Here is a 25,588-nt window from a genome sequence, read left to right as displayed (position 1 = left end):
GTATAATCTTAATTGAATTTCTATGAATAAAATTTGTTAAGCTAATTATATCCTACTGTGTTGTGTGTGTGTGTGTGTGTGTGTGTGTGTGTGTGTATGTGTATATATATATATATATATATATATATATATATATATATATATATATATATATATATATATATATATAATTGATTTGTATTGCTGGCTGTAAGTAACACAGAGGCCAGATTTATGTGCATATGAATCAAGTAAGAAATATGTTCTAACTTAAAGCTGAGTATTATAACACCACTAATATTTAGGCCAAAAACACCATATGTCACCAGAAACTGAGCATTTGTTTAGGAAGATAATAAACACCCCCTCTCCGCCTTTATCAACTATGCGAGTCATTTCTGAGTTTTTCCATCTGCTTTCAGGCGTCATCTCCGAACATTGTGAAATTGGACACCTAAGTTTCTTCCCAACCCGGCCGCCCCTTCCACTTATTACTCCAGAAACTAACTAAAGCTCATGTGCTGGTCGTACAGTGCACATTTCAACGTGTCGAATGGTTTTTGAGCAAGAAACTGACGGGGGAAAAGAACACAAACAAACAAACAAAACAAAACAACACGGACGGAGCTTCTAAAGTTTAGCCTGAAACAAAACAGGGCCACGGAAGGATTTCGCGAGCGGGCGGGGCGGCGGGAAGTGTAAGATAGGGAGGGGGGGTTTCCTCACACTGGAGGAATGATTAACTAATAAGACGCAATTAATTGAACTCTGTGAATTTATCCGCTTCGATGGATTGTCACTTTTGGACCGTAATGGCAGTTTATGTGTCAAGAACAGCGCTGCGATAAGGAGAGGTAAGGAACTAACTTCAAATCATCCGCCCCCTTAGAAAAACAGACTATGGCATGTGTGGTATGGTCCTCAGAACTTTCTCTAGCTGCATACTGATTATTTATTATTTAGGGAAAATGCCTGTCGTTTGCTTGCCCATCAAGTTTTAAACGTTTTTTTTTTTTATCCTTTAAAAACAAACAAACAGTGAAACTATCACTTTGTAAACTGTCACTGTATGTTTGTGTGTGAGAGCACGATCCCCAGTGTTACACTAATACCCTATTACTAAACTATAGCCTAACTCTTAAAAGTTAGCCCTCTGTGTATATATTTGGTATGTTGTCTATTATATCAAAAGCCTGAATTGAAGATGCAGAGCCATTAAGATGATTACTGATACATGAAGTTTCATTTAAGCACAAATGGTTTGTCTCAAATGACTTTGCCTCACTTACGAGGAGCACATGGACGAGGAGGTGGACGGCAGTGGGAAGGAAGAACAGAATGCTGATGACCCTGCTCTTCCTTGTGCCAGCCTTGTGGCACAGAACCAGCCTCAGCACCACCATGAGCTCTACACACAAGACCAGGACCTTCCCATCATGCACTGGGAGGATTTGAGTTTGCGAATAGCCGAGCTTGAGAAACAGGAGGAAGAGAGGAGGAAAAGAGCTGAGGTTTGAACAACAGTCATTGAGCTGTCAAAGGTTTTGTAAAGCCTACACTCTCAGGCATTATTGTCTTGTCTTATTCTGTCTGTCCCAAAGATAAAAAGCTACTGTAAAAAAAAAAAAAAAAAAAAAAAAGATCATAAATTCCATGTGGGTTTTTTTTTTTTGGTGATATTATTCCAGTCCATGGGTTTAACAGACCAAGAACCAGTGCCAGGACCCTGGCCTCATGTAAAGCACCAGTCACTTAACAGAAAGCAGTGGGAAGATGCAGGTGATCTTGGAGGACATCGTTTTCCATGCATTACATCTCGGTATGCCGTGACTGCTTTTTAACTACATCCCAAAACATAGACCCAGGGTGTTCACAAAATCCTCTGGGTTCATAGTGATGTTGAGGGGTTCATGAGATTGTGATAGATTATGACTTTGTATTTAAAACTTCACAAACTTCAACTTTGTATTTAATGCTAAACATTGTTTTCAGGCCACAGATTATTGTAGGACACAGTTAGATAATTAGCTAAAATATATGTTTTGTAGCAAAAACAGGTTCATTTTAAAAAGCTTGTAAACTAGCTTAGAATGGACAGATATGAAAATAAATCTTTAACAACCATATGAAGGTATAAAGGTTTTATTTAAATAGGAAAAAAAAAGAAAACAAAACATGGTAACCTGGCTACAAAACCAGACAAATACCTCAAAGCAAAGATGGCCTATTTAAAATTATGTAAAAGTAGTTACAAATGTAATAAAAGAATACTTATATTATTACAAAACTGATATTTCATATGTCACAAAAAGAAATAAACATGCTACAATTTAGCATTTATTATATTTATAAAAAGGACTTACTGTGCACTCCACTAATATTGGCACCCTTGGTAAATATGAGCAAAGAAGCCTGCGAAAAATTATCTTTATTGTTTAACCTTTTGATCTTTTGTTCAAAACATTCAGAAAAATACTCTGATCTCGTGGATGTCAAACAATTGCAAGCACAACACATGTTTATCCAAAACAGATCTCAAATATCTTTGTAAATATAGGTGTGCAACAATTATTGACATCCTTTTAGTCAATAATTTGTGCTACCTCCCTTTGCCAAGATAACAGTTCTGAGTCTTCTCCTATAATGCCTGATAAGGTTGGAGAACACATGGCAAAAAAAAGCATTAAAGAACAACCATCATATTTAACCATGGGCATGAGGTACTTTTCCATATGGCTACCTCTCTGTGTGTGCCAAAACCACCTCTTTTGGTTTCATATGACCATAGAACCCGATCCTATTTGAGGTTCCAGTAGTGTCTGGCAAACTGAAAACGCTTGAGTTTGATTTTGGATGAGAATAGAGGCTTTTTTCCTTTAACCCTTCCAAACAACTTGTGGTGATGTAGGTGAATTCAGATTGTAGTTTTGGAGACTTTCTGAACCCAAGACGCAACTAACTTCTGCAATTCTCCAGCTGTGATCCTTGGAGATTTTTTGGCTACTCAAACCATCCTCTTCACAGTACATTGAGACAATATAGATACACCTCCAATTCCAGGTTGATTCATAACATTTCCAGTTAACTTCCTAATTATTGCCCTAATGGTGGAAATGGGCATTTTCAATGCTTGTGCTATTTTCTTATAGCCACGTCCCATTTTGTGAAGGTCAACAACCTTTTGCAGCACATCACAGCTATATTCCTTGGTTTTACCCATTGTTATGAATGACTAAGGGAATTTGGCCTATGTGTTATCTCATATTTATACCCCTGTGAAACAGGAAGTCATGGTTGAGCAATTTCCTGTTCCTAGTCACCCAGGTATACTAAAAAAGTACAATATCAGTGGGGATGTTCTTCAAATATATTTTTCTCAAATGAATTCATAGGGGTGCCTATAATTATTGCACACCTATATTTAACAATGATTTTTTTTTATATATATAAATCTGTGTTGTGTTTTCAATTGTTTGATATCCATGAGAGCAGAGTATTTTTGTGAATCTTTTAAACAACATATCAAAAGGTTAAACAATACAATTTTTCACAGACTTCTTTTCTCATATTTACCAAACGTGCCAATATTACTGGAGGGCACTATAGCATTAAGCAAAATCACAAAGGATACTTGAGGCAAATAACAGGATCGAGGCAATCCTGCTTCCCAATGCAGCATAGGTTAAAAAAATATCAGCATAGACCAGAGTATTTCATTGATCCCCAAGGCGAAATTTTGTAAACATCACTAGTGAATGACTTTATCACCTTTGATAATCTTTGTAACCCAGGTTTTAGGAAACATAATTTTGACAGATTTCATCACCACACTTAATCTGTGTTTATAGGTTTAACACTCCTAAAAACCTGCAGCTGTGTTTTATCAACGATAGTGAGAGCGATCAAGAGGGTGATGAAGGGGCATCCTTCAGAGAGGTGAACACAGCTCCAAAAATCACTTGCATTTAAAATGAACTGCTTTTCCTTAACTGCAATATATGTAATTACAGGATGGTATTATGCTAATAGGATGTTTCTTTGCTTTCTCATGGCCAGAGGCCACATGATTCACAGGGACAGGGGCGACAATCTGCCGGCCTGAAACAGGAAGTCAGAGCAGCTCTGAATGAGCTCCGAGATAAGCTTTGGGCTGAGCAGGGGCAGCAACAGGTGCCTTAAACGCATTCCAGCTTTGCACAATATAATGCACTGTGATGTCATATCTGTGACTCATTCACTCTTTTGTGCTAGTCTGTGTTTGTTCCTACATTGTTCTGGTGTGTTTTGATGATGCAGCAGCCGAGCCACAAGGACGTGAGCTTTAGGAGAAGAAAGCTTAGCCACAGTGACCTGCAAACCTGCTCTGTGCTTCAGCTAAATGCTCTCAGGACTTCCCTCCATGAAGACATTCAGGGTTAGTCCATCCTCCTCTTTGTTTCATGGTCTTTCATGATCTATGCATTTTATTACTAAATACACAATAGTTAAGATGCTAAGCATATGTTATAATGTACAAAAATCTGTATTTGTGTGTAATTATTTAAACTTACAGATCTGAGCTCAGAATTAGTGAAGCATCTGGTGGTGAGGGACAATCTACGGACAAAGCAAGATGCCATGCTCCTGGATGTACAGGATATGACATCACTGTGACGCACATCAATCTATAATTAGCCTTTATTATAAAATAGTCTGCCATATGATAGGCCTTTTTGGAATGATGGACCTATATTACACCAGCAATTTATTGTCTAATATGTTTTTGTTTTCTACTTTACACTAACAAAGCCATATGATCCTGTTTGTCTTGATTCGCTTTTTTGTGCTCACACAAATATTGCTTACTATGTGAATGTAATTATTTTAGTCACAAGTTTTATTGTGAGAAACTGTGCATGTGTGAAAGAGTAGCTAAACAAGCATGCTCTTCATGTTTTCAACATTTGTTTTACATTACCATCTGTAAAAACTGTGAAAGCTGCTATTAAATGTACGTGTGATCAGTAACTGCTTCATGGGAGTAAGAACTGCATGTAATATAATATAGCATCTGCTGAATATGGGGCTTCATGTTGTAAAAACACTAACACAACCTTTAAGTATTTTTCTTAAAATTTGACAATTAATATAACTGAATAAATTTGTAACGTTTACTTAACTCCTAAATGCTTGGGTGTTTTGCCAGCCTTTGTCATTTTTGAGATACTATACTATCAGTGCTTTCAAATGCATTGAGCTACATGTAACAATATTCACTGTTAACTACATCCATGGTTATTTTGCCGATTACATATCTAAGCGAAATCACTTTTTTTCAGTTCATTTATTCTAAGTGGTCATTTTGTTAACTGAAAAACAAAACAAAGAACGAATGAGGAGGGAGTAGGTTAGAGGTCGCAAGCAACCAATTGTATGCATTTAGGGTTAATATTTAAAGCATATGGCATATTCTTATTTCTTCTGTTTCAATATCTGTTTCCAAAGGTCCATCCATCCATTCATCCATCCATATTCTGTACCGCTTATTCTACACAAGGTTGTGGGTGAGCCTGGAACCTATCCCAGGGAACTCGGGGCACAAGGCAGGGGACACCCTGGAGGGGTGCCATCCCATCACAGGACACAATCGCACACACAGACACACTACGGCCAATTTGGAAATGCAAATCAGCCTACAACACATGTCTTTGAACTGTGGGAGGAAGCTGGAGTACCCAGAGGAAACCTCCGAAGTACGGGGAGAACATGTGGAGTGGAGGTGAGAGGTGCAAGCCAAACATAAAACTTGCATAAAGTGCAAGTTTTGTTAATCATGTAGCCTATGCAATGACACCCAGTGTACTAACAGTTGCAAACGTTTTTATTTTTATTATTATTATTTAAATTTTTGTAATAACCTTTACCTTCCTTTTAATTCAAGAACCTTTAAACAAGAAGGAACATTAACCTTGCATTCTTGGCAGGTGTCTGACTGAAGCTTTGCACTTGAAAAGTCAAGGAGAAACATGCTCTAACTTACAAGCTCCTGAAGATCCACTTGCTACCTCATAGCATGTCTACTGGAGTGAATGTCAGTGTCTAATAAACATGATCTCTCAGCCTTGCACCGCTTAGCTGCTCAGCCAAGCAAAGTAAAACATGGTCTGAGAGAGTGAGAGCAAGAGAAAGATCAGAATAACAAGCAGCACATATGGACAGGAAACTGTTACTGTCTACAGCAAAAAACAAAAACAATAATAAAAAAAAAAGGGATTATAACGTATATGTTGTATTTATGATGAGTTTAATGGATAGACAGATGGACAGTTTTCTGTGCAACTAATCTGTTCTGAATTCTTATACTACACAGACATTTTTGTTTAGACAACTTTGTAAACAAACCAAAATATTCCTTGCTTCTCTTGCAATTTCTAAAGGGCAACACTGTATTATGTTTCCTTTCAGCATTTCTGTCTGAATGAATAGATATTAATTATTTACCAAAGTGTACCTGTGAGACCACATGCAGTTGCAGCGTAAGAACAGTGTCCATGTCACAAACACTCGATATTTAGACATTGGCGTCTGTCCTCGGCGGAACTGTGGCATTTAAGTGTAGCTACAAAAACAGATTGAATGAATTGCTCATTTTCCAGATATGTAAGTATTTCCTGTTCAGTTTTCTATGGCAGATTAGGTCAGCAATTGAAGATCATTCAGTTCTCAGGGTTTTTTTTTAATGCAAGTAATAAGAACCTAGAAGTATGAATGGAGAGTTTGAAGTAAAAGCCTGTTACTGATTGAAAGGTTAATAGACCGAGTACGGCTGAATCAGCACAATAATTTGGTCAACATGAATTTCCTTTAGAGGTACATGACAGTCAGGACAAATGCTTAACACGTAATATGATGAGTACTATAGATGAAATCTTGAAACTGAAGACTAAAGCGTGTCATTTAAAATGTTAATTACTTAAATACCATGTTTGTTTATTTTAAAGACTCTGGATTTCATTCAGCACTGGGGAAAATCTGAGGATTTACTATCAAGCTATTCAAACACAGGAATATGCAATCAGGACTAATCATTAGCAGTGAGGAAGAAATGTAGGATGAAGCTCTGTATCTATGCCATAAACAGCTGATCACTACTGCTTTCTCCAGCACCATGGGAGATGCTTTACTGGAGCGAGGCACAAACTCTAATTCCTCGAGTAACCAAACAGATTTCAGCTGCAGCAACGATGAGTCATACAAGTACATCATCTTACCCCTGTGCTACTCTATAACCTTCTTACTTAGTGTCGTCCTAAACTCCACTGTTCTCTTGCGCTCGTACCGTGGTGGTCGCCGATGGAATACCTCACTAATTTATATGGTTAACCTGGCATCCACGGACTTAATGTACAGCTTGTCACTGCCGCTTCTTGTGGCAAGTTATGTCATGCATGACCATTGGGTGTTTGGGGATTTTATGTGCAGGCTGGTACGCTTCCTTTTTTATTTTAACCTCTACTGCAGCATCTTTTTCCTCACCTGCATCTCTGTGCACCGCTACATGGGCATCTGCCACCCTATCAGAACCATCACGCTGGAGAGCAAGCGTGCTGCAAAGAGCACCTGCGCTATGGTCTGGGTCGTGGTGTTCCTGCTCACCTGTCCAATCTTCCGTTTCGCTCAAACTGGTGACATACCCAGAGACAATGGAACCACGAGACGTGGGCTAAACCAAGTGGACTCGGAGATGTATAAGAACTGCTTTGATGTTGCAACAGACACCGAGTTCTCTGAGTACGTTCCATATGGAATTGTTCTTCACCTTCTAGGCTTCTTTGTTCCCTTTACTGTCATTGCGTGGTGTTACTCGCAGGTGGTTCGAACCATCTTTCAGACCTTGCACCCTCAACCATATGTGCAGGAGGTTCATGATAATGAAAAAGGCCCCACCAATCAGACCTCAATCTCCGAGTCTCAGCATGCACCATATATCAGCAGGCGCCGCAAGTCCATCAAAACAATCATTACTATCACTTTCTTGTTCGCGCTGTGCTTCCTGCCATTCCATATCACCCGGACGCTGTACCTCATTCTTAAACAGAGAAACGCAGAGTGCCACACCATGCACGCTATCTCTGTCTGCTACAAAGTCACTCGACCCCTCGCGTCATTCAATTCATGGCTCAATGCTCTGCTCTACTTTCTCACTGGGGACAATAGCATCTCTTGCTGTGGACTGAGAGAAACCAGTCATCACATACACCATGTCTCACCATCAAGGGCTCTTGGAGGACTGAAAAAGGAGGTGGTAGCTGAAAAGGGAGAACAGGGTGAAAAACATACAAACCACAATCAAAACAGAGACTCCAAACCTTCAGGAATCGCAAAGCGGACTGTGAAAATGACCAAATCCTGTGCATGGTGGTTTTCCTATGAACTGTCTGTGTCTGAATAATACTGCTCCTGTATTTATTTTCTTAACTTTCTATTAAAAGAAAGTTTATCATATTCGTATTCAAGTTCTTTGTTCTGATGTAGTTGTATTTTATCACCTTACTGCTCAGTACATGGCTATTTACCAGGCTGGAACAAGAACTTTATTTGCATCCTGCATTGAGCCTTTCTAATCTTGTGACAATGTATTATTTTTCATAATTGTGGTAATGCTGAGATGGCTTTAACTTAAACTGCTTATTAATTTGCTGTCCATTAATTATTTATTAAATGATTGTTTGCAACTAAAGCATTACAATGACTGATTTTTACATTCCTCTCCCTTAATTAATACAAGACCTACAATGGCTGTTAGTAAATGGACTGTAATGAGATTGATTAATATATAACACCAGGTCAATAAATGAAAAGAAAACAGGAAGCAACGTTACTAATTCACAGCCCGTGACAATGTATGGTATTAATAGTTAAACCCTTTCCTGTCCGGATCTAAGCATAATCCATTAGTATTACTGAGGCATGGTGACTTGTCATGTCACAGCCATGTGAAAAAATAAGTACACCCCATGGAAATGTTTGGCTTTTTTGACATATTTGGACATGTGTGACTGATCTGTTGTTGTTGTTTTTTTAAATATAATTTCAATTGTGAAAATTACTACAAAATGTCAATTTTATGTGTCATTGGATATAGTGTAACACCCATAGGGTGTACTTATTTGGCACGTTTTCCTCTGCTTCAACATCCCGCCTCTGTCCTGTGTGTGCAGAGTTTGCTTGTTCTCTCCGTGCTTCAGGGGTTTCCTCCGGGTACTATTGTTTCTTCCCCCAGTCCAAAGACATACGTTGTAGGACGACTGGTCTTTCCAAATTGTCCGTAGTGTGTGAATGTGTGCGATTGTGGCCTGCGATGGGTCGGCACCCCGTCCAGGGTATCCCCCGCCTTGTGTCCAGAGTTCCTAAGGATCCAGGCTCCACTGCGACCCTCTGTAGAATAAATGGTATGGAAAATGGAACACATTCGTATTACTTTGACCTTTATGCGTGACCTCCCTGCATGTTTCATGGCATGAATTATAACTGCTGAACAAGATAAGCAATGCCTGTTTTGATCAACATTAATCAAATAAAATTTAAAAAATGGTTTACAGATTTCTATATTTACATATTTTATCCAATATTTTGTTGTTTACCCCACATATCCACAAAACACACATGGTTGCTAGACCATAATAATGTAATATTTCCAATTAAGGGTCCTCCTATGTCCAATTTTGGTAGAGTTTTAAACAGGAGGTCCACCGTCACAAGCCCTTCCACCTTTTACATCTTTATTCACAATGTCTGACGAGCTGTCTGTTGCCTATTACTATTAAATGCACAATGTACTTTAAAAATAAATACTGAATTGTATAAAAGTCAGTTTACATTCCCCTTAAACAACCAGTGTTTTAGATTTAGTAAGGTAAAGAAAAGTAAGCAGTATGAGAGCATTAATCAGAAGAGCAGGCAAAGAAATCAGACGTGTCTATCGAGCTTGCAGTTTTCTTCATGGCCAGAGCGAGGTGGTGTTGTTGAAGAAGAAGACCATCACTATTTGGTTGCTGGTAATATATAAATATATATTAAAATGTTCTAAATTAACGAAAGCCAGACTGATTTGCGTTGCCGCTTTGCTTTAAAGAGGAAATTTACGCACTCTTAATCGCATCAGTCTGATGAACTTGTTTTTACGGTTTGCGTGTCGGCATTATTCGGCTGTGTACAAACTAGCACTTAAACTTGGGAAATAGCTGCGTGGCTAGCTAACTAGCCAGCTCTCTGGCTCAGTCTTTTTTATTTGGGAATTTCGAATACAATTAAATAAATGTAACGTGAGGTGAAGAGTTTGCTGAAAGTTTCGCTAAGTGCCCAAACTACTTCTGACCGTTGTATGCGAGTGGCTGTTAAACCTGTCGGAGCTAGTCCTGAACTTACTTCAGCAATAACCCGAAGAACTAGTTAGGGGAGTTTTGTACACCGTGGTGCTGTGTTCAAACCGGACAAGTTCTAACAGAATGCGACTGATAAGGGACCACTTGAAATAATCCCCACTCAGTATCAGGCGGCTTTAAATTGGACCAAGCACTTTTAGCGTGCGGCCTGCTGGTCAGGCTTTCGCCGCACTAGAGTTTAAGCTCTCGCCGCTGTGGAGCGCGCTCAGTCCGGCTGCCTGCTTCAAACATACTCCGGCCTGCCAACGAGCCATGGAGAGAATGGAAGTGGACCAGTGCGCAGGCGCAGCTGGAGGGAACGGGGGCGGGGCTTTACGGAGGTCCAACAGCGCCCCTATGATCACTAATGTCAGGTAAGAAAAGCACACAGCTGCATGTACATACAGTGTGTTTTATACAGTCTCTTAAGTTATAATCACGTCCTCAGACATTGTGAAGGTATAATCAACACCAGTGGTTCTTCAAGTGTGGTCTTTAAGAGTGTGTGAATGTATTATTACACCTTCCCTACACAAGTATGCGGAATATACACCAAATTCTTGCTCTACAAAATATGCCATCTGATTTAAAATGTGTTTTATATCATTTTTTCATTTATTTAGAATAATATCTTCAGATATGCTGTATAGCAATTGTTGTATCTTTGCATATCTGTCAACTAGGTCAGGATTAATAATCAAATCACAGAGCCTTTAGTGTTGATTATACCATAATTTAGGTTTCATAGGTTTGGAATTTTGCATGTATATTTATTCGTCTGACAGATTTATACTTTTTTTTATCCAAAAATGTATGGTGGCCTGTAATTGCAACATGCATTAAAAAAAAAAAAAAAAAAACGGCAGCAAATCAGAAAACACAACATCAAAAGCAAAACCACTAGAATGACTGCGATCATTAGAAGGGCAGGTCCTCGTTTAACATCACGCGCTCGTTGCTGATTGCGTACAGTCTGCGTCAGTACGAGAGACCAGAGAAATCAGACAGCTAGAGGATGTGTACAGGAAGACGAAATATCTAGCGATGCTGTTATTCATGCTTATTTTTTTATCAAGGCCGTTTACATGATGTTATTTTAGACATGCTGTCAACCTTGCGTTAAAAATGACTGTGGCAAATGCTGTGTGGCAAATTACTGATCACTGTCAGCAGCATGGTTGTGGAAGAGTAATGGTTCATGGTCGGACTAGGGCTACACGATTATGGCCAAAATGATAATCCGGATTATTTTTATCAATATTGAGATCTTGATTTTTTAGCACGATTATTCATTGATTTTAGGGACAACATATTTTTATTGCACTTTCACATTTAAATAAACAGACCACTGCTTTGACCTCCATGTTATGCTACATTCCTGCTAATGTACAAATCTTTGCATCAAATTAGACTGGTCCTTAAAGTGCATCGTCTCGTAGAAGCAAAATATAAATAGAATTGTACCCAAAATGTAGGATAATTAAAAATAAAATTTTATTAAAATAAAAATGCCATCAACCAAATGAAAATATGCAATCAAATGAAACAATATGCAACCAAATGAAAACAATTCAGGCATATGCAGAAAAGGCAATAACAGTGTTTACAGGAGGAGAGACGCAAGACAACTTCTTTTAGGAGCACTTGTGCTCCTAATTACAAAGAATTTAGGAGCACAGTTGAAGTTGAGTTTTTTTTTTTTTTTTAATTATTTATTTATTTATTTATTTTTAGAGATGGTAACGTTAATGTGCCACAGTATAACACACAAGTAGGCATGAGAAAACTTGAGCTTGTCAATTATGACAGAATTTAGGAACATACTGTGAGGCATGACTAATTTACCTTCTGATAAACTAAATGTAATATTTTCAGTTGTATGCAAAAAAAAAAAAAAAAAAAAACACCGTTAACCTGTTTCACCTTGTAAACAAATACAATAAACATCAGTGTTCAGTGTTTGAAGTCTGCTCCTCTTAAATATATTTAAAGCTACACTATTAGACATTTTCCACTGTCATGGTTCTGGGCTGGAGTCAGTTCTAAAACTGCTCTGTGTATATTGTGTATATATCTTAATAATCTCATATAGGATGTGATTGGGCGAGTTCATTTTCCCATCAGATGCAAAGCGCTTTAGTTTAATGATGTTCATCACTGATGCTCCGATCAGGATTTTTATAGCCGATACCGATCCAGATACCAATCTTTTTTTTGTTTAAGCTTTAATCAGGAGGTCTGTCATAAACAGTTAAATGTAAGCTCTCTGCTCATGGTCACTGTTAATTGAGTTAAAATAATAGCAGTGAGAGATACTGTTAGTTAATTGATAAATAAACAAGCATAAAATATTTATTTTTAAATATCTTAAACAATAAAGAGTCCTAATTAAAAGTAGATTAACACAAACATGATCCATATTAGGAAAAAGGCTAATAGCTTTCTAAGGAGATAACGAACTAAGCTTAATGTCAAATTGATAATAAATGCAACCCATAGTAATTAAACACCATTTAATTTCTCATTTTATTTTTATTTTATGAAGTTATTATAATATCTATTTTTATATTAAATGATTTACTTATAACTAAGCACATTTTCTGTCTTTATATTTTATTAATTTTCTGTTTGTTTGTTTATCAGTTGTTCCTTTTAGATCGGTTCCCCAGTACAGTGTTGCCATGTCTGCTGATAATATTGTTTCTTTGAGGGATTAAATCAGAACATGGAAACTGGAGCTAACTTTTCTAGTGATATCTGGCAACCCTGAGTTTAAATGAAGTGAATACACTATGTATTAGAGTTAGTGAAGAGTGTGAAGGAGAGCAGCAACATACTCCTTCTGAACAGTTGCTAAGTTTGAATTAAACCCACCTTGCAGCGTTAGCATTATAATTAATTTACTCTGCCTGAAGCCGCTGTGTCTACACGAGTAGGTGAAAGTTCAGGTCATTTTGCGGGATCAATAAAAGATGGCGGTTTGTGATATCGGGAAGTTCAGTGTTACGCTTCATCATAATGGCTTCTCTGCAGTATTTCCACACTTGTTCGGTTTACTTAGGTGATGAAAAGCAGTGTGAAAGTAACTGTTGCTCGGTGTAGATGCATTTTGGAGTTGTAGTTTTTATCCCAATTTTATTATACAACTCCGAACAGGTCACTCGCACCGGTGCAAATAAATATTTATTCACAGTCGCAAATGCGAGTGAAATGGTCGCACTGTAGAGCTCTGAGTTTATCTGCAAAGTTTTTTCCTGTTCGGCGTGATGTTTAATGTCCCCCGACAACCTCTGTAGTGCCATTTAGCAACATGTTAGTGTCATGATTTATCCTAGCGCAAAGTGCTGAAGCTCGAAGCGAAGCTGGCAGATCGAGGGCTAAAATGCTAACTCTATTTCCGGGTTTTGGTGTTACAAACTGACGCCATCCCTGCGACGCTCTATGTGATTGGCTGTAAGTGTAGGAAGCGCTTGATTTGATCTGCAGCGGAGTTTTCTATGAGCGGAGGACGAACTTTAAACGTCAGTATCGCAGTCGATCATGTTCATTTAATCGTGGGCAGTCAAAATCGTAATCACGATCGATATCCGATTAATTGTGCAGCCCTAGGTCACACTATCTGATGTCGCCCAGAAGGGGATTTATTCCCCTGCGAATCTGGTTCCTCTCAAGGTTTCTTCGTCATGCCATCTCAGAGAGTTCTGGCTTGCTCATTAAGGTTCTAAATCTACAGTTGTGCCCAAAAGTTTGCACACCCCTTGCAGAATCTGCTAAATCTTGATACTGTTAACAAAATAAGAGGGATCATAAAAATCCCATGTTGTTTTTTATTTAGTACTGACCTGAATAAGCTATTTCACATAACAGATGTTTACATCTAGTCCACAAGACTGAATTTATTTATAAATATTACCCCGTTCAAAAGTTTACTTACCCTTGATTCTTAAAACTGTGTGTCAGTACCTGGATGATCCATGACTGTTTATTTACACCAATCATCCTGTTCAAAAGTTTACATCCTCCTGGCTCTTAATGTATCGTGTTGCCTTCTTGAGCATCAGTGAATGTTTGCACCTTTTGTAATAAATTGTGCACGAGTCCCTCAGTTGTCTGCAGTGTGAAAAAATGGATCTCAGAATCATATAGCCACTGCTGGAAAGGGGTCCAATATGCAAAAGATGCTGGAAAAGCAAAGAATGTGCAGGACCTGGAGGATTTTTCTGAAGAACAGTGGACACTTTAACTGCTCAGGACAAACACGGGACACATGAACAACTATCACAAATCATAAACACAGTCGTGGATCGTCCAGGTAGCGACACAGTGTTTTAAGAATCAAGTGTATGTAAACTTTTGAACGGGGTAATTTTTATAATTTCAGCTATAATCTTGTCTTGTGGACTATATGTAAACATCTGTTATGTGAAATAGCTTATTCAGGACAGGACTAAATAAAACAACATGGGATTTTTATGATCCCCTTATTTTGTTAAGAGTATTAAGATTTAGCAGATTCTGCAAGGGGTGTGCAAACTTTTGGGCACAACTGAATATCCGGATTTCTCTGAAACTGCTTTGGGATGGTGTCTATTGTTAAGCACTGTACGAATCAAATTGAATTGAATTGAAAACATGAATAAAGGAAGCTGGGTTATTAAGGGGAAAAAAGGGAAAAGAATTATTAGTTGTTATAATAACATAAGTAACTTCGCATGAAATCATATAGTAGCCTAGACAAACGCCTGGAAAGTGCAGTTGATTTTCCTTCATATATAGTTATACGCTTTATGAGCATGTTCAATAAGGATGCACTTTTTCCAGGTTAATGTTGGTGTTTTCTGAATTTACTCTCAACTGTTGGTTTGGTTTGTTGTTGATCTGTTTTTGCATTCACAGACCACCGTAAAAATGACCCTGTGCTCGGACTGAATCCAGCGGAGGATTAGGCCACGTACAGAGATTGAACTGAAGGGCGAATTTCATTCGTGGCTTCCTGGAAGTGCTGAGATTTGAACTCTGTCTTCCAGTCACTAGCTCAGAAGTTAAACCAGTGTGGTGAAACTGTTATTCAGCACCAGAGTCTTGTGCAGTCTAGTGTTGCGTAATGAGAGTAGTTATTACGTGTCGTAGGCTACTTGTGTAATCCTGTCTCAGATCTGATCACTGTACATGCTGAAGTAGCACAGCATACAGCGACAATTCTTTGACGTGACATGATGTGACTCGATTCTTCTGCAAACCTTTAACGACTTACGTGCCTCGTAAACTTTCCCAACAGTGACGGAATGACAGTGTTCAGCTCAAATACTTCGGCCCGGTATCGCCGGAGCAGCGTGTCTGTGAACCCAAGCTGCCCCTCTAGAGTGAGTGTTTATTTCTATAGTATTGACATTCATCGCCAAGAGAAAATCAATACATTGCCTTTTTTTGTTGTTGTAGACCCTGCCTTTTTCTCCATTCTCCTTGTGCAGCGAGAGACCAGATCATAGGCGGCAGGTGAGATTAAAGTCTGCGGCATGGAACAATAGTGGTATTAATACTCACGGTTAGTTAATCTGGTTCGATTTCCATGTTTAGGTGCATTTTTAGGTTTATTTTGAGAAACGGGCATATTATCTTTATTGTACTGATAGGGTTGTTTTTGTGCTGCAGATGGAGAATATGGAACTCACTCTCCGAGGGAGTTTACAGAGACTAAGGTAACCATATATTTCTCTAGATAATGTAGAATGAAACAGAATATAACATAACATCACAGCACACCGAGCAGTGTTTTATGTATGACTTTCTTTCTGTCTTTCTTATAGTGCCTCAGCTACAGTCCCCTCACCTCCTGGAACTCAGTGGCATGGGCATCTATCACCAGTGAGTATGATGGACCGTTTCGATTGAATCACCTTTTTGATAATCTTTAAATCATTTTTTTCTCCCTCACTCTCATTCTGTCATAGGATTTCCATTCCCAAGACTCTGGAGTCACTCCTAATTCTTCTCCCAGTCCAACAAGAAGGTTCAGGGGGTAGGTTTCATGTACAGAAAAAACGAGCATTTAATAGAGTACTTGCGTCTTTTTGGAATTTTGCATCGATTACAAGCTTAACGTTTGCTAAATGTACCGTTACTACTTAGAAAACTTTTTTTTTCTAATTTTTTATCTAATTTTATAGTAATTATTGACTTGTGCCATTACTATTATTAGATGAATTGTTGAGTTAATCTTTTTTCACATTCGAGCAGTTCTAAATATTTATTCACTGATTTCTATTCACCTCAGTCAGTTTCTATATCAGTACTTGCAGTTTGAATTTTTTTTTTCTCCACTAATGATTGTTTTGACAAATAAATTGTTTTGCAATTTAAAAAAAGGCTGGAAGAAAAGCCTGAAAGGGAAAGACAGAAAAACAGTAAACATGTGCATTTGCTTCTTCTTACTTAACCGAGGTGAACTTTGACCTGTGAGTCTCAGTCTTGTAGCCAATAGAATAAATGAAGGTGCGACTGTGGTACCTTTTGTTGGTTTAAAAAAAAAACAACGGAAGAGCTGCTTATTATTACGTATCAGTCACACCAAACTTTTGCTTCGCTGTTTTCTTACTGCTGCTTTTTTTTCTACATCAGAAAAATAAAACCATCAGCCATCTCTTTCACCGGCATATGCTAGGGTTTCCGTGGTAAAATTCTGTTCGAGCTTTTCTGCCTGCTAGGATTTTCTCGTTAGAAATGCTGGCACCTCTGCAGTATGATCATATTTAACTCCAGCTACACACAGTAGAGGTTTGACCCTCCATATTTGTTGCATTCATCATGCAATTAGTATAGCACTTGAGAAACATCGTAATAGTGCATTGTTGCTGAATTTCCAACAGGGGGTCAGTGAGTTCATCCGTGAGATGGCCAGTGGTTGCACCTTTAAAAAGAAAAGGTAAGAACCGAGTCAAACTTGTATTAAGGATCTACACGAAATTTTTGTCCCAGGTGTAAAATATCCAGTGTGATATACAAATTGTTGCCAAAAATGAAATGTCTTAATGTCCCATTTAACATTACATTCTTGTTTTTTTGTTTTTTTTTGACCTGTGTGATCAGGTGGAGTGGAATCCGACGGTCCACCTAAAAAGCTCTTTGTTGCTGGAGTTACAGATCCTGGCCACATATCTAGTTGCACTGTCAGGTGAGGCCTTAAAAAAAGGGGGGGCGACGACGTCTGCTGTGCCAATGGTCAGCTTCGGAAATGATCTCATGTTTCATTTCCTCTCTTCTCTGTCCGCAGTGTTAATTTAGAGTTTTTCTTCTCTGTGCAGTGTTTCCCAGTCGATGGACTCTCCCTCAAGCGCTGTACCCGTATGTCCAAGCCCTCAGAACATCGCGCTCTCGCTTTCTCCCCCCTCGCCGTTTACATCCCAACACCCCAGCATCTAATTACCACATCGGTTCAACTCGCAATGTAAGGACAACGTTTCCGTCTTTACACTCATCACATCCTGAACTTTTGTTCAGAACCGTGTCCTGAGATCAGCTCTCCATCTCACTACTTGGTGCTTTAAAGAGGAACGTATTCGGTTTTACGTTATTTGCAGAAGAAGGAAAAAAAAACCTTTCTGTGGGAACTTTTGAGGAAGGTTTTATGTTGTCAGACTGAAGATGGAAATTGTGTCAATGCCAGGAATAGTGCAGTGCTAGTGCTGCCCAGTTTCATCTGATAATACTTCGTTTGCACCAGGGCAAGGGTTTCCTTGCATTTTTGTGAAATAATGTCAGGATTTACACGGAGTTATCATGTTGCCGCTAGTGTTTTAGTGATCGCGATTTACACGTAAGATTGGCTGTGAGCATGCAAATACACATCAAGGTTTAGCCTTCCATGGATTTAGTTTTTTTTTTTTTTAAACAGGTTCAGAACATGCTTTTCTAATCTCATCCACAAGCAGTGAGGTCTTCCAAAAAGTATTTAAAAATAATTATATATATATATTAAGAAAAGATCCTTACATCACTAGACTGTTCAGGCCACAAGTGTGTTCATGTATGCTCTGTGTATGTTTTACAGCTTTGTTTTAAAGGGTCGTTTTTACGCATTTTATTATTTTATTAAAACCTTCCAACAACCCTTGGACAAGCAGTACACCAGCCTGCTCTAAAACTTGTCCTTCACCTTTGTTTTATGTTTAATATGGAGGAAGAACAACAGAAGCAGTTTTCTCAAATATTCCCTTTTTATAAAATATGCCCAGAAAATGTTCACATTTCCTAGAACAGGCACAAGCATTTTATTAACAAAAAACGTTGCCATATTGTTTTTCAGGCTTGCAAACGCACCCATGTGACCGTAAGCTCGTAGTCAAGAAAACGAACACAAATGAAGCTACGCAAGCTGACCCACTGTAAAACCGTATCGCATGTCACTAATAAGGCATGGTTGATAGATCTTCTCTTCCTTTTGCGCAGTGTTAAACATTATTAATGTAAGTTTCATTTACATTACATAAGTGGGATCATATTTCCATGTTTTTGCTATTGTTGTAAAAAAAAACACAGACTGACAGATGTACAGTGTTGCTGATTAGAGCTTATTTTTATTATTTTTTGTGCTGACAAGTGCATTAATGGTTCCAGAGCAGTCTTTGAGCAGGACTGTTGTGGATCATATGCATCATATACTGACTAGAAAACATCACCATTTGACCATGTTATATTTCATACTAGCATCTCAGCAGCTAAATATTTCAACTTCCGCATCGATTCGACCTCGCAAAGATAAGAAGGAACTTTAGTGAAAGATTTCTTTAAACGTTCTTGCCTTTTCGTCGTTTTCTTTTAGCTTTATTGCTGGTACAATGAAATGCCTTGTAAAGTAATTCCAAAGACATTTGCACATGTTGTCAAAGTCTCCAGTTGTACATGTTTAAATTAATACCAATGGATCTAAGTTGAGTCTTGGAAAAGAATTGTGCAATATAGATATAAGTGCATCACGGAATAGGAAAGAAGACGCGATCATTTTTCCCCACATTCTGTGGCTTCTCTTTTTTTCCCTTCCCTTTTCTTTCTTCTTTCTAAAATGAACATATTGATCATTGTTAATGTATTATTTATGTAAAGTCACAAATTGTCAGTTTTGTCTAGAAATCATTTCAGTAACTTGGACGGAATTTTTTTTTCTTCATATTTTATTTTGGTTGAAGTACAGACATCACTTGAAAAATTTGTTTTATTATTCTACTTTCGGTTTGTACTTTTTTTGTCTTGTCTTTTATTTCTCTCACTTAAAACGGGAGGCTTGCTATCTGCATCTTCTACGTCTTCTTTAAAAAGAATGAAGGACGAGTGTTAAACAGTGACTGTTACAAAGCTGGAACACGAGGCCGGGAGTCGGGTTAATATTTGTAAGCACATGGAGCGTTCTATAAAATGACACACAACACACACACAACTCTTGCCTCTTGTGTTTGAGATGTAAATATGTTGTAGCCACAACAAACCGAAGAGGAAGATGTATTTTTATGAACTGTAATATAAAGCAATGAGGTATATAAAGGTATATTCATTCCCTCTGAGCATATCCTGTACCTGGTAATGTCTCATTTCTAGTACATACAAAATGCTGTTCACCTTTGAATTTGTATTTTACATTGTACATATCAATCAGGAAAATAAAGATACTGTATTTAAGATTGTTTATTTTATTTGATTATACATTGTGTCAACACCCAATGGATAAACTTCTATGGGAGTACAGTCACATCCCTCTTTGACAATAAAGAGTATTTTTAAAATATAATACAAAAGCAAAACTAGAGCACCTGTAGGAGTTTTACTCGCTGATCTGAACCACTCGATGGAAAATGTTTTAACGCATTCAAAGTCTTGACTTTATACATCTTACACGAACTTAACACATCTAGCAAATTCAAAAATAACACACTTGTATCAGACAATTAAAACAGAGTTTGAGATTAGTTTGTCACTGTTTTCTTTAACCAGTGTTCATGAACAAACCAAAATCTATTAGCCTGAACGTCACATCTGAGTTGGCGTATTGGTCTTCAGGTGTTTCACCGGGAAAGTAGTGGCAGGTCGCTGGAGTTCATTATAAGGCTGGAGTCCAAACTCAGACACTCTGTGGTGGGGGAGAAAAGAGTTCAGTGTTTCTACGGGACAGTGGGCCTCATTTATCATTCTTTTAGTAAAGTTGTATGTAAATGTTTTCATAGCCCAAACTAAAGTTTCCTGCCAGATTTACAAACATTTCTATAACAATGATTTTCTCCATATTCACGTGCATAATTTATACGCTATATGGCCAAAGGTTTACGGACACCTGACTACCACGTCCATGTGTGCTTTTTGAGCATCCCATTCCACATTTATTCGCCCTTTGCTGCTATAATAAACCTCCACTCTTCTGGGAAGGCTTTCCACTAAATGTTGGAGCGTGGCTGTGGGGATTTGTGCTCATTCAGCCACAAGAGCATTAGTTAGGTCAGGCACTGATGTTGGGTGAGGAGGCCTGAGGCACAGTCGCATTCCAGTTCATCCCAAAGGTGTTCAGTGGGGTTGAGGTCAGGGATCTGTGCAGGACTCTCAAGTTCTTCAACCTTGGCAAACCATTTCTTAATGGTCTTCGCATGCTAGAACTTGTTTAGCCCTCTTAGTTCCAGTGATGAGAAACCGAATGCTACAGAAGAAGAACCTCATATGGTCAGGTGTCCACAAACTTTCGGACATATAGTGTAGAAAATTGCAGTAACTCATGCCAGTTACAAAATTTCAAGTCTAAAACGAAGGTTACATTGCTGAGTCTTGTTATATGTGAATTTGCACATACTAACTGGATTTTCATTAATACATTTGTAAGTTCTCCTGTGAATGATTTTTGTTCATATTCAGCTTCTTAAATCAGACCCGGACATGTGTAAAGCTTGAATTACCTTTCGTCTTGGGGTCAGAAAGTCTCCAAAACTACAATCCAAAGTCACCTACATCACCACAAATTGTTTGGAAGGGTTTCAAGAAAAAAGACTCTACTCTCATCCAAAATCAAACTCAGCTATCTTCAGTTCGCCAGACACTATTGGAACCTCAAATGGGATCGGGTTCTATGGTCAGATGAAACCAAAATAAAACACCAGAGGTGGTTTTGGTGCACACAGAGAGGTAGCCATATGGAAAAGTACCTCATGCCCACAGTTAAATATGGTGGTTGCGTTTCAATATTTTGGGGCTGTTTTTCTGCCAGAGGACCTGGACATTTTTTAGGATAACTGGCATCATGGACTCTATCAAATATCAACAGATATTAAATGAAATCCTGACTGCGTCTGCCAGAAAGCTTAAAATGTGCCATGGTTGGATCTTCCAGCAGGACAATGATCCAAAACATACATCAAAATCAACACAAAAATGGTTTACTGACCACAAAATCAAGCTCCTGCCATGGCCATCCTAGTCCCCTGACTTCAAACCCATAGAAAATCTGTGGGGTGAACTGAAGTCCACCAGTGTGGACCATGAAATTTGAAGGATCTGGAGAGATTCTGTATGGAGGAATGGTGTCAGGTCCCTTGCCATGTATTCTCCAAACTTATCAGGCATTATAGGAGAAGACTCAGAGCTGTTATCTTGGCAAAGGGAGGTAGCACAAAGTATCGACTAAGAGGGTGCCAATTATTATTGCACACCTATATTTAACAACAATATATTTTCTGGATAAACATTTAATTCAATTTTATTTGTATAGCGCTTTTTACAATAGACATTGTCTCAAAGCAGCTTTACAGAAATATATAAACACGGTATACAGATATTAAAAGTGTGAATTTATCCCAGTTTGAGCAAGCTGAAAAACGTGTGTTTTGTTTGCATTTGTTTGATATCCATGAGAGCAGATTATTTTTGTGATTTTTTTTAATCAAAAGTTTAAACAATAAAGAATTTTCCACAACCTTCTTTACTCATATTTACCAAGGGTGCCAATATTAGTGGAGGGCACTGTAAATTGCACATTTACATTTAAACAAAGCATGCAGATGATTTATTTAGTCACTGCAATGAATTTCACACCAACCACAACTTATGGTCATTCAATCATAAGAAAATTCTCTCCGTTCCATCAAACGGACACAGGGCTTACTCTTACCTTGATCGAAGTTGGGTTTTTTGGTAGAACCCTCTCCTAACCCTTCCATATCCACCAAGTCACTGTTGACGTCCGAGTCATTCAGGGCGCTAAGTGTCACATCTGATACAAAGGACCATTCAGTTAACTCTGGTTTTTTGGGCAAGGAATCAAGAGACTTCAATTGTAACAATGACTACGTTTACATGCACATCAATATTCCGATATTATGGCAATATGGCAATATTCGCATTAGTATTGAGTTGTGTAAACAACACAACCCGATTGCCCGATTCAGATTAAGACAATACTCTGATTCCCACCCCTGGAATATGAAAGTTGTTGCATGTAAACACATTATTCAGAAAATCCACTGAAAGCAGATATATGCGCATGCTCAGTCCGCAAGGAATTGTGGGTGCTAACAGATGCTTAGCTATAGGCTAGGTATTTAGGAATGGCAACTCAGGCATACTTACAACAACCATTTACTGTATACAGGTATATTCTGGTGCCTGTACGCATATAAACATCGTATTCAGAATATGGCTGCAACCCGAATATAGAGCTTAAATGGAATTTGTTGTGCATGTAAACGTTGTCAGTGTGCTTAAAGTGCTTTTTAGACTTGTTTTACACTTACCTGCAGTTTTTGGCTTTTTAATTGTATGTGGCAAAGAAGAAGAAGAAGCACGCTGCATTCCTGCTGTCACAACTTTTGAGGTTGGAGCCATGGTTGCTGGAGTCGCTGCCATGGCAATGGTAGTTTTCTTCACAGTCTTTTGGGGTGGCTCTGATGACAGCGGGACTCTGTTGTCTTCGTAGAGCTTCCTCTTTACTGTGGTCTTAATCTGGGCACTGACAGAGCAATAGATAAAACGCATCAGCAGTTGAGCAAGAGTCATTTTTGTTACGATGTCATGTGTTAATGAGGCTCATTGATGCTGTTTACCCAGGCCATAATGTAAAGAACAAAACACAAACAGGCATTCTGGAGTTACTGCCCCCAGCTGAAAATATTATTGCATTACAAAAAGTGTTTTATTTCTTTTATACCACAACCAACACTAACATCTTATTTTTATTAAAGAGCGAAACATCATACGTTTTATCCGTTTGTAGTTATATGGTTGAATATGACTACAGGAAAGCTACAGCTTTACCTCTGACTGATACGAAGCACTGCCACTGGAGACTCCTTCCTAAATAATCTATTTTAATCTGTTTATGTGAAAGTCGTTACTATACAAACGATTTGCTTCGAAGCTGGCACTACAGTCAGAGCTGCTGTTCTAGACAATTCATCAACACCTTCTGAATCAGAATTGAGAATTCAGTGCTGTGGTATAATTAAACAAATGAATAAATAAATATGTATTGTAAACCAATAAGAAATAATATGGCTGCCGATGGAACCGACAATCAGTGGGTTAAAACTTACACTGTGCGTTCTTTAATGACAGAGCTGATATTGTTCAAATCATCACCAAAGCGGCTCACAGCTGAACGCAGCATCTCGATTTCAGTCTCTGTCCATTTGGCTCTAGAGAGAAGTGTTGAAACAGGGAATAAGCAGCGATCAATGTATGATGTATTTTCATTACTTCTGTGAGACGTTAGTGGATGTGTGCTGCTCTGGCATCACAGGACGACGCTGCTAGTGCTGTTACAATGTTGTTTAATAGGGGAAATTTTTCATCAAACTCAAAACGGACAGGTTTCGCTTATCTCTTAAAAACCAAAGTGTAAATGCTTCTTTTCTCACCATTTTTCAGAGAAGTTTGAATGCATGTTTGGATGTTTGTTTTAATGTTTGGATGTCTGTTTTTGTTTGTGTGGATGAATGGATACCGAAGACAGCAAATCTTGAACTCAAAGTTCAGAATTTGACAAAACAATGTTTTTCATGCTTGTTCAATGAACCGTAAACAATTACTGCACATGCACCTGTGGATCAGTCCTTAAGACACGAACAGTTTACAGTTGGTATGTAATTAAGGTCACAGTCACAATAACTTAGGACACTAAAGACACCTTTCTATTGACTCTGAAAAACACCAGAAGACAGATGCCTAGGGTTCCTGCTCACCTGCTTGAACATGCCATAGGCCTGCTGCAGGGAGGCATGAGGACTGCACATGTGGCCAGAGCAATAAACTGCAATGTCTATAATGTAAGACACCTGAGACAGGGCTACAGGGTGACAGGAAGGACAGCTGATCGTCCTTGCATTAGAAAATTACATGTAACCGTGTCCCCACAGACGTGATCGAAAACTTGCAGTTACCTTGGTGGAAGAGTGGAGCAACATCTCTCAGCAAGAACTGAGAAATCTGGTGCAGTCCATGAGGATGAGATGCACTGTAGTACTTAAAGCAGCTGATACTGACAGTTACTTTTAATATTGACTTTTAATATTGACCCCTCCCTCCCTCCCTCCCTCCCTCTGTTCAGGAACTCATTATTCCATTTCTGTTTGTCAAATGTCTGTGAAACTTGTTCAGTTTATGTCTCAGTTGTTGAATGTTAAGAAATGTGCTGGAAATAAAAGCAGGTGAATGTGAGAGGACATTTCTTTTTCTGCTGAGTGTATAAAGTCAGAGTGGACACTCACCCTGCAGGGGATGAATCTGCTACAGGATGCAGTTGCATGGTGAGTTCACCTAATTTACTGAAGGCAGCTCCTGCCGCCGAGAAGATTTCACCCACCTATTTACAGCACATAGAGTTGTTTTTTTTTAACACCAAAATGACAGCATTTATCTGCTATTTGTGCCAAACACGTGCACAGTCTTACCTTTGCTGAAGACGAAGTCATTCTAGCCAAGTTTATTAGCTAGCTACCTAACGTTACTATCTTCTGCTGTAGTTGTTCAACTTACTCACTAACTACATGCAATTACTAAATACAAATATATATAACGTGTAATTCTTAAACAATTTTTTTTAATGTTCTTCTAAAACGAAAGAATTGTATTAGTTATGGCACAAAATTTTGTTTTCCATAATCTACTAGCACGGTTGCTAGACATGCAATCCCACAATGCAACACACGCTGTTCTGCGTCGGATTGGTCAGAAGTCTCAAATAA

General features: G+C 38.4%; 4 protein-coding genes and 1 long non-coding RNA gene across 9 annotated transcripts; 3 read left to right on the top strand and 2 right to left on the bottom strand.

Annotated features, from left to right (window-relative positions):
• The first annotated feature begins 406 nt into the window (after positions 1 to 406).
• im:7136398 (schwannomin-interacting protein 1) lies at positions 407 to 4,986 on the top strand. Of its 3 annotated transcripts, none has more exons than XM_053686807.1 (7): positions 407 to 833; positions 1,275 to 1,490; positions 1,668 to 1,798; positions 3,828 to 3,915; positions 4,036 to 4,149; positions 4,279 to 4,393; positions 4,532 to 4,986. In XM_053686807.1, the coding sequence occupies exons 2-7, from the start codon at positions 1,278 to 1,280 to the stop codon at positions 4,630 to 4,632; spliced, it is 762 nt and encodes a 253-aa protein (XP_053542782.1). In that variant the 5' UTR covers positions 407 to 833; positions 1,275 to 1,277; the 3' UTR covers positions 4,633 to 4,986. The 3 variants fall into 3 exon arrangements, with proteins under 3 accessions (XP_053542782.1, XP_017344877.1, XP_017344878.1); XM_017489388.3 differs by having other exon boundaries at positions 410 to 833; positions 1,272 to 1,490; positions 4,276 to 4,393; XM_017489389.3 differs by having other exon boundaries at positions 411 to 833; positions 4,276 to 4,393.
• Positions 4,987 to 5,308: 322 nt separating this feature from the next.
• On the top strand, positions 5,309 to 8,473 carry LOC108277074 (P2Y purinoceptor 3). Of its 3 annotated transcripts, none has more exons than XM_017489393.3 (2): positions 5,309 to 5,737; positions 6,960 to 8,473. In XM_017489393.3, exon 2 carries the CDS (start codon positions 7,127 to 7,129, stop codon positions 8,408 to 8,410), a length of 1,284 nt encoding a protein of 427 aa, XP_017344882.1. In that variant the 5' UTR covers positions 5,309 to 5,737; positions 6,960 to 7,126; the 3' UTR covers positions 8,411 to 8,473. The 3 variants fall into 3 exon arrangements, with proteins under 3 accessions (XP_017344882.1, XP_017344880.1, XP_017344881.1); XM_017489391.3 differs by having other exon boundaries at positions 5,943 to 8,473; XM_017489392.3 differs by having other exon boundaries at positions 5,309 to 6,618.
• A 505-nt stretch (positions 8,474 to 8,978) lies between these two features.
• Positions 8,979 to 10,393, bottom strand: LOC124629036 (uncharacterized). Its single transcript, XR_008398090.1, has 2 exons — positions 10,337 to 10,393; positions 8,979 to 9,396 (listed from the first exon to the last, which is right to left on the bottom strand). It is a non-coding gene; the product is annotated as an uncharacterized LOC124629036 (long non-coding RNA).
• LOC108277076 (P2R1A-PPP2R2A-interacting phosphatase regulator 1) lies at positions 9,979 to 20,051 on the top strand. Its single transcript, XM_017489396.3, has 9 exons — positions 9,979 to 10,756; positions 15,661 to 15,745; positions 15,822 to 15,878; positions 16,035 to 16,081; positions 16,190 to 16,247; positions 16,334 to 16,401; positions 17,249 to 17,304; positions 17,469 to 17,553; positions 17,684 to 20,051. The coding sequence occupies exons 1-9, from the start codon at positions 10,656 to 10,658 to the stop codon at positions 17,799 to 17,801; spliced, it is 675 nt and encodes a 224-aa protein (XP_017344885.2). The 5' UTR covers positions 9,979 to 10,655; the 3' UTR covers positions 17,802 to 20,051.
• Positions 20,049 to 25,495, bottom strand: c16h17orf49 (chromosome 16 C17orf49 homolog). Its single transcript, NM_001201131.1, is given in 6 exon segments — positions 20,049 to 20,499; positions 22,519 to 22,620; positions 23,141 to 23,355; positions 23,939 to 24,040; positions 25,112 to 25,206; positions 25,295 to 25,495. Coding segments are annotated over 6 exon segments (600 nt in total). The 5' UTR covers positions 25,316 to 25,495; the 3' UTR covers positions 20,049 to 20,434.
• Between the last annotated feature and the right edge of the window lie 93 nt (positions 25,496 to 25,588).

Source organism: Ictalurus punctatus, chromosome 16 (genome assembly GCF_001660625.3).
Source record: "Ictalurus punctatus breed USDA103 chromosome 16, Coco_2.0, whole genome shotgun sequence".
Taxonomy (NCBI): Eukaryota; Metazoa; Chordata; class Actinopteri; order Siluriformes; family Ictaluridae; genus Ictalurus; species Ictalurus punctatus.
Note: the sequence above shows the minus strand (reverse complement) of the source record. Positions and strands in the feature narration are given on the sequence as shown.

Coding starts and splice junctions, on each gene's coding strand:
- im:7136398 (XM_017489388.3), top strand. CDS start 1,278: ATGGACGAGGAGGTGGACGGCAGTGGGAAGGAAGAACAGAATGCTGAT. Junction 1,799..3,827: donor TTTCCATGCATTACATCTCG/GTATGCCGTGAC, acceptor CTGTGTTTATAG/GTTTAACACTCCTAAAAACC. Junction 4,150..4,275: donor CTGAGCAGGGGCAGCAACAG/GTGCCTTAAACG, acceptor TTGATGATGCAG/CAGCCGAGCCACAAGGACGT.
- LOC108277074 (XM_017489393.3), top strand. CDS start 7,127: ATGGGAGATGCTTTACTGGAGCGAGGCACAAACTCTAATTCCTCGAGT.
- LOC108277076 (XM_017489396.3), top strand. CDS start 10,656: ATGGAGAGAATGGAAGTGGACCAGTGCGCAGGCGCAGCTGGAGGGAAC. Junction 16,402..17,248: donor CCAACAAGAAGGTTCAGGGG/GTAGGTTTCATG, acceptor AATTTCCAACAG/GGGGTCAGTGAGTTCATCCG. Junction 17,305..17,468: donor TGCACCTTTAAAAAGAAAAG/GTAAGAACCGAG, acceptor CTGTGTGATCAG/GTGGAGTGGAATCCGACGGT.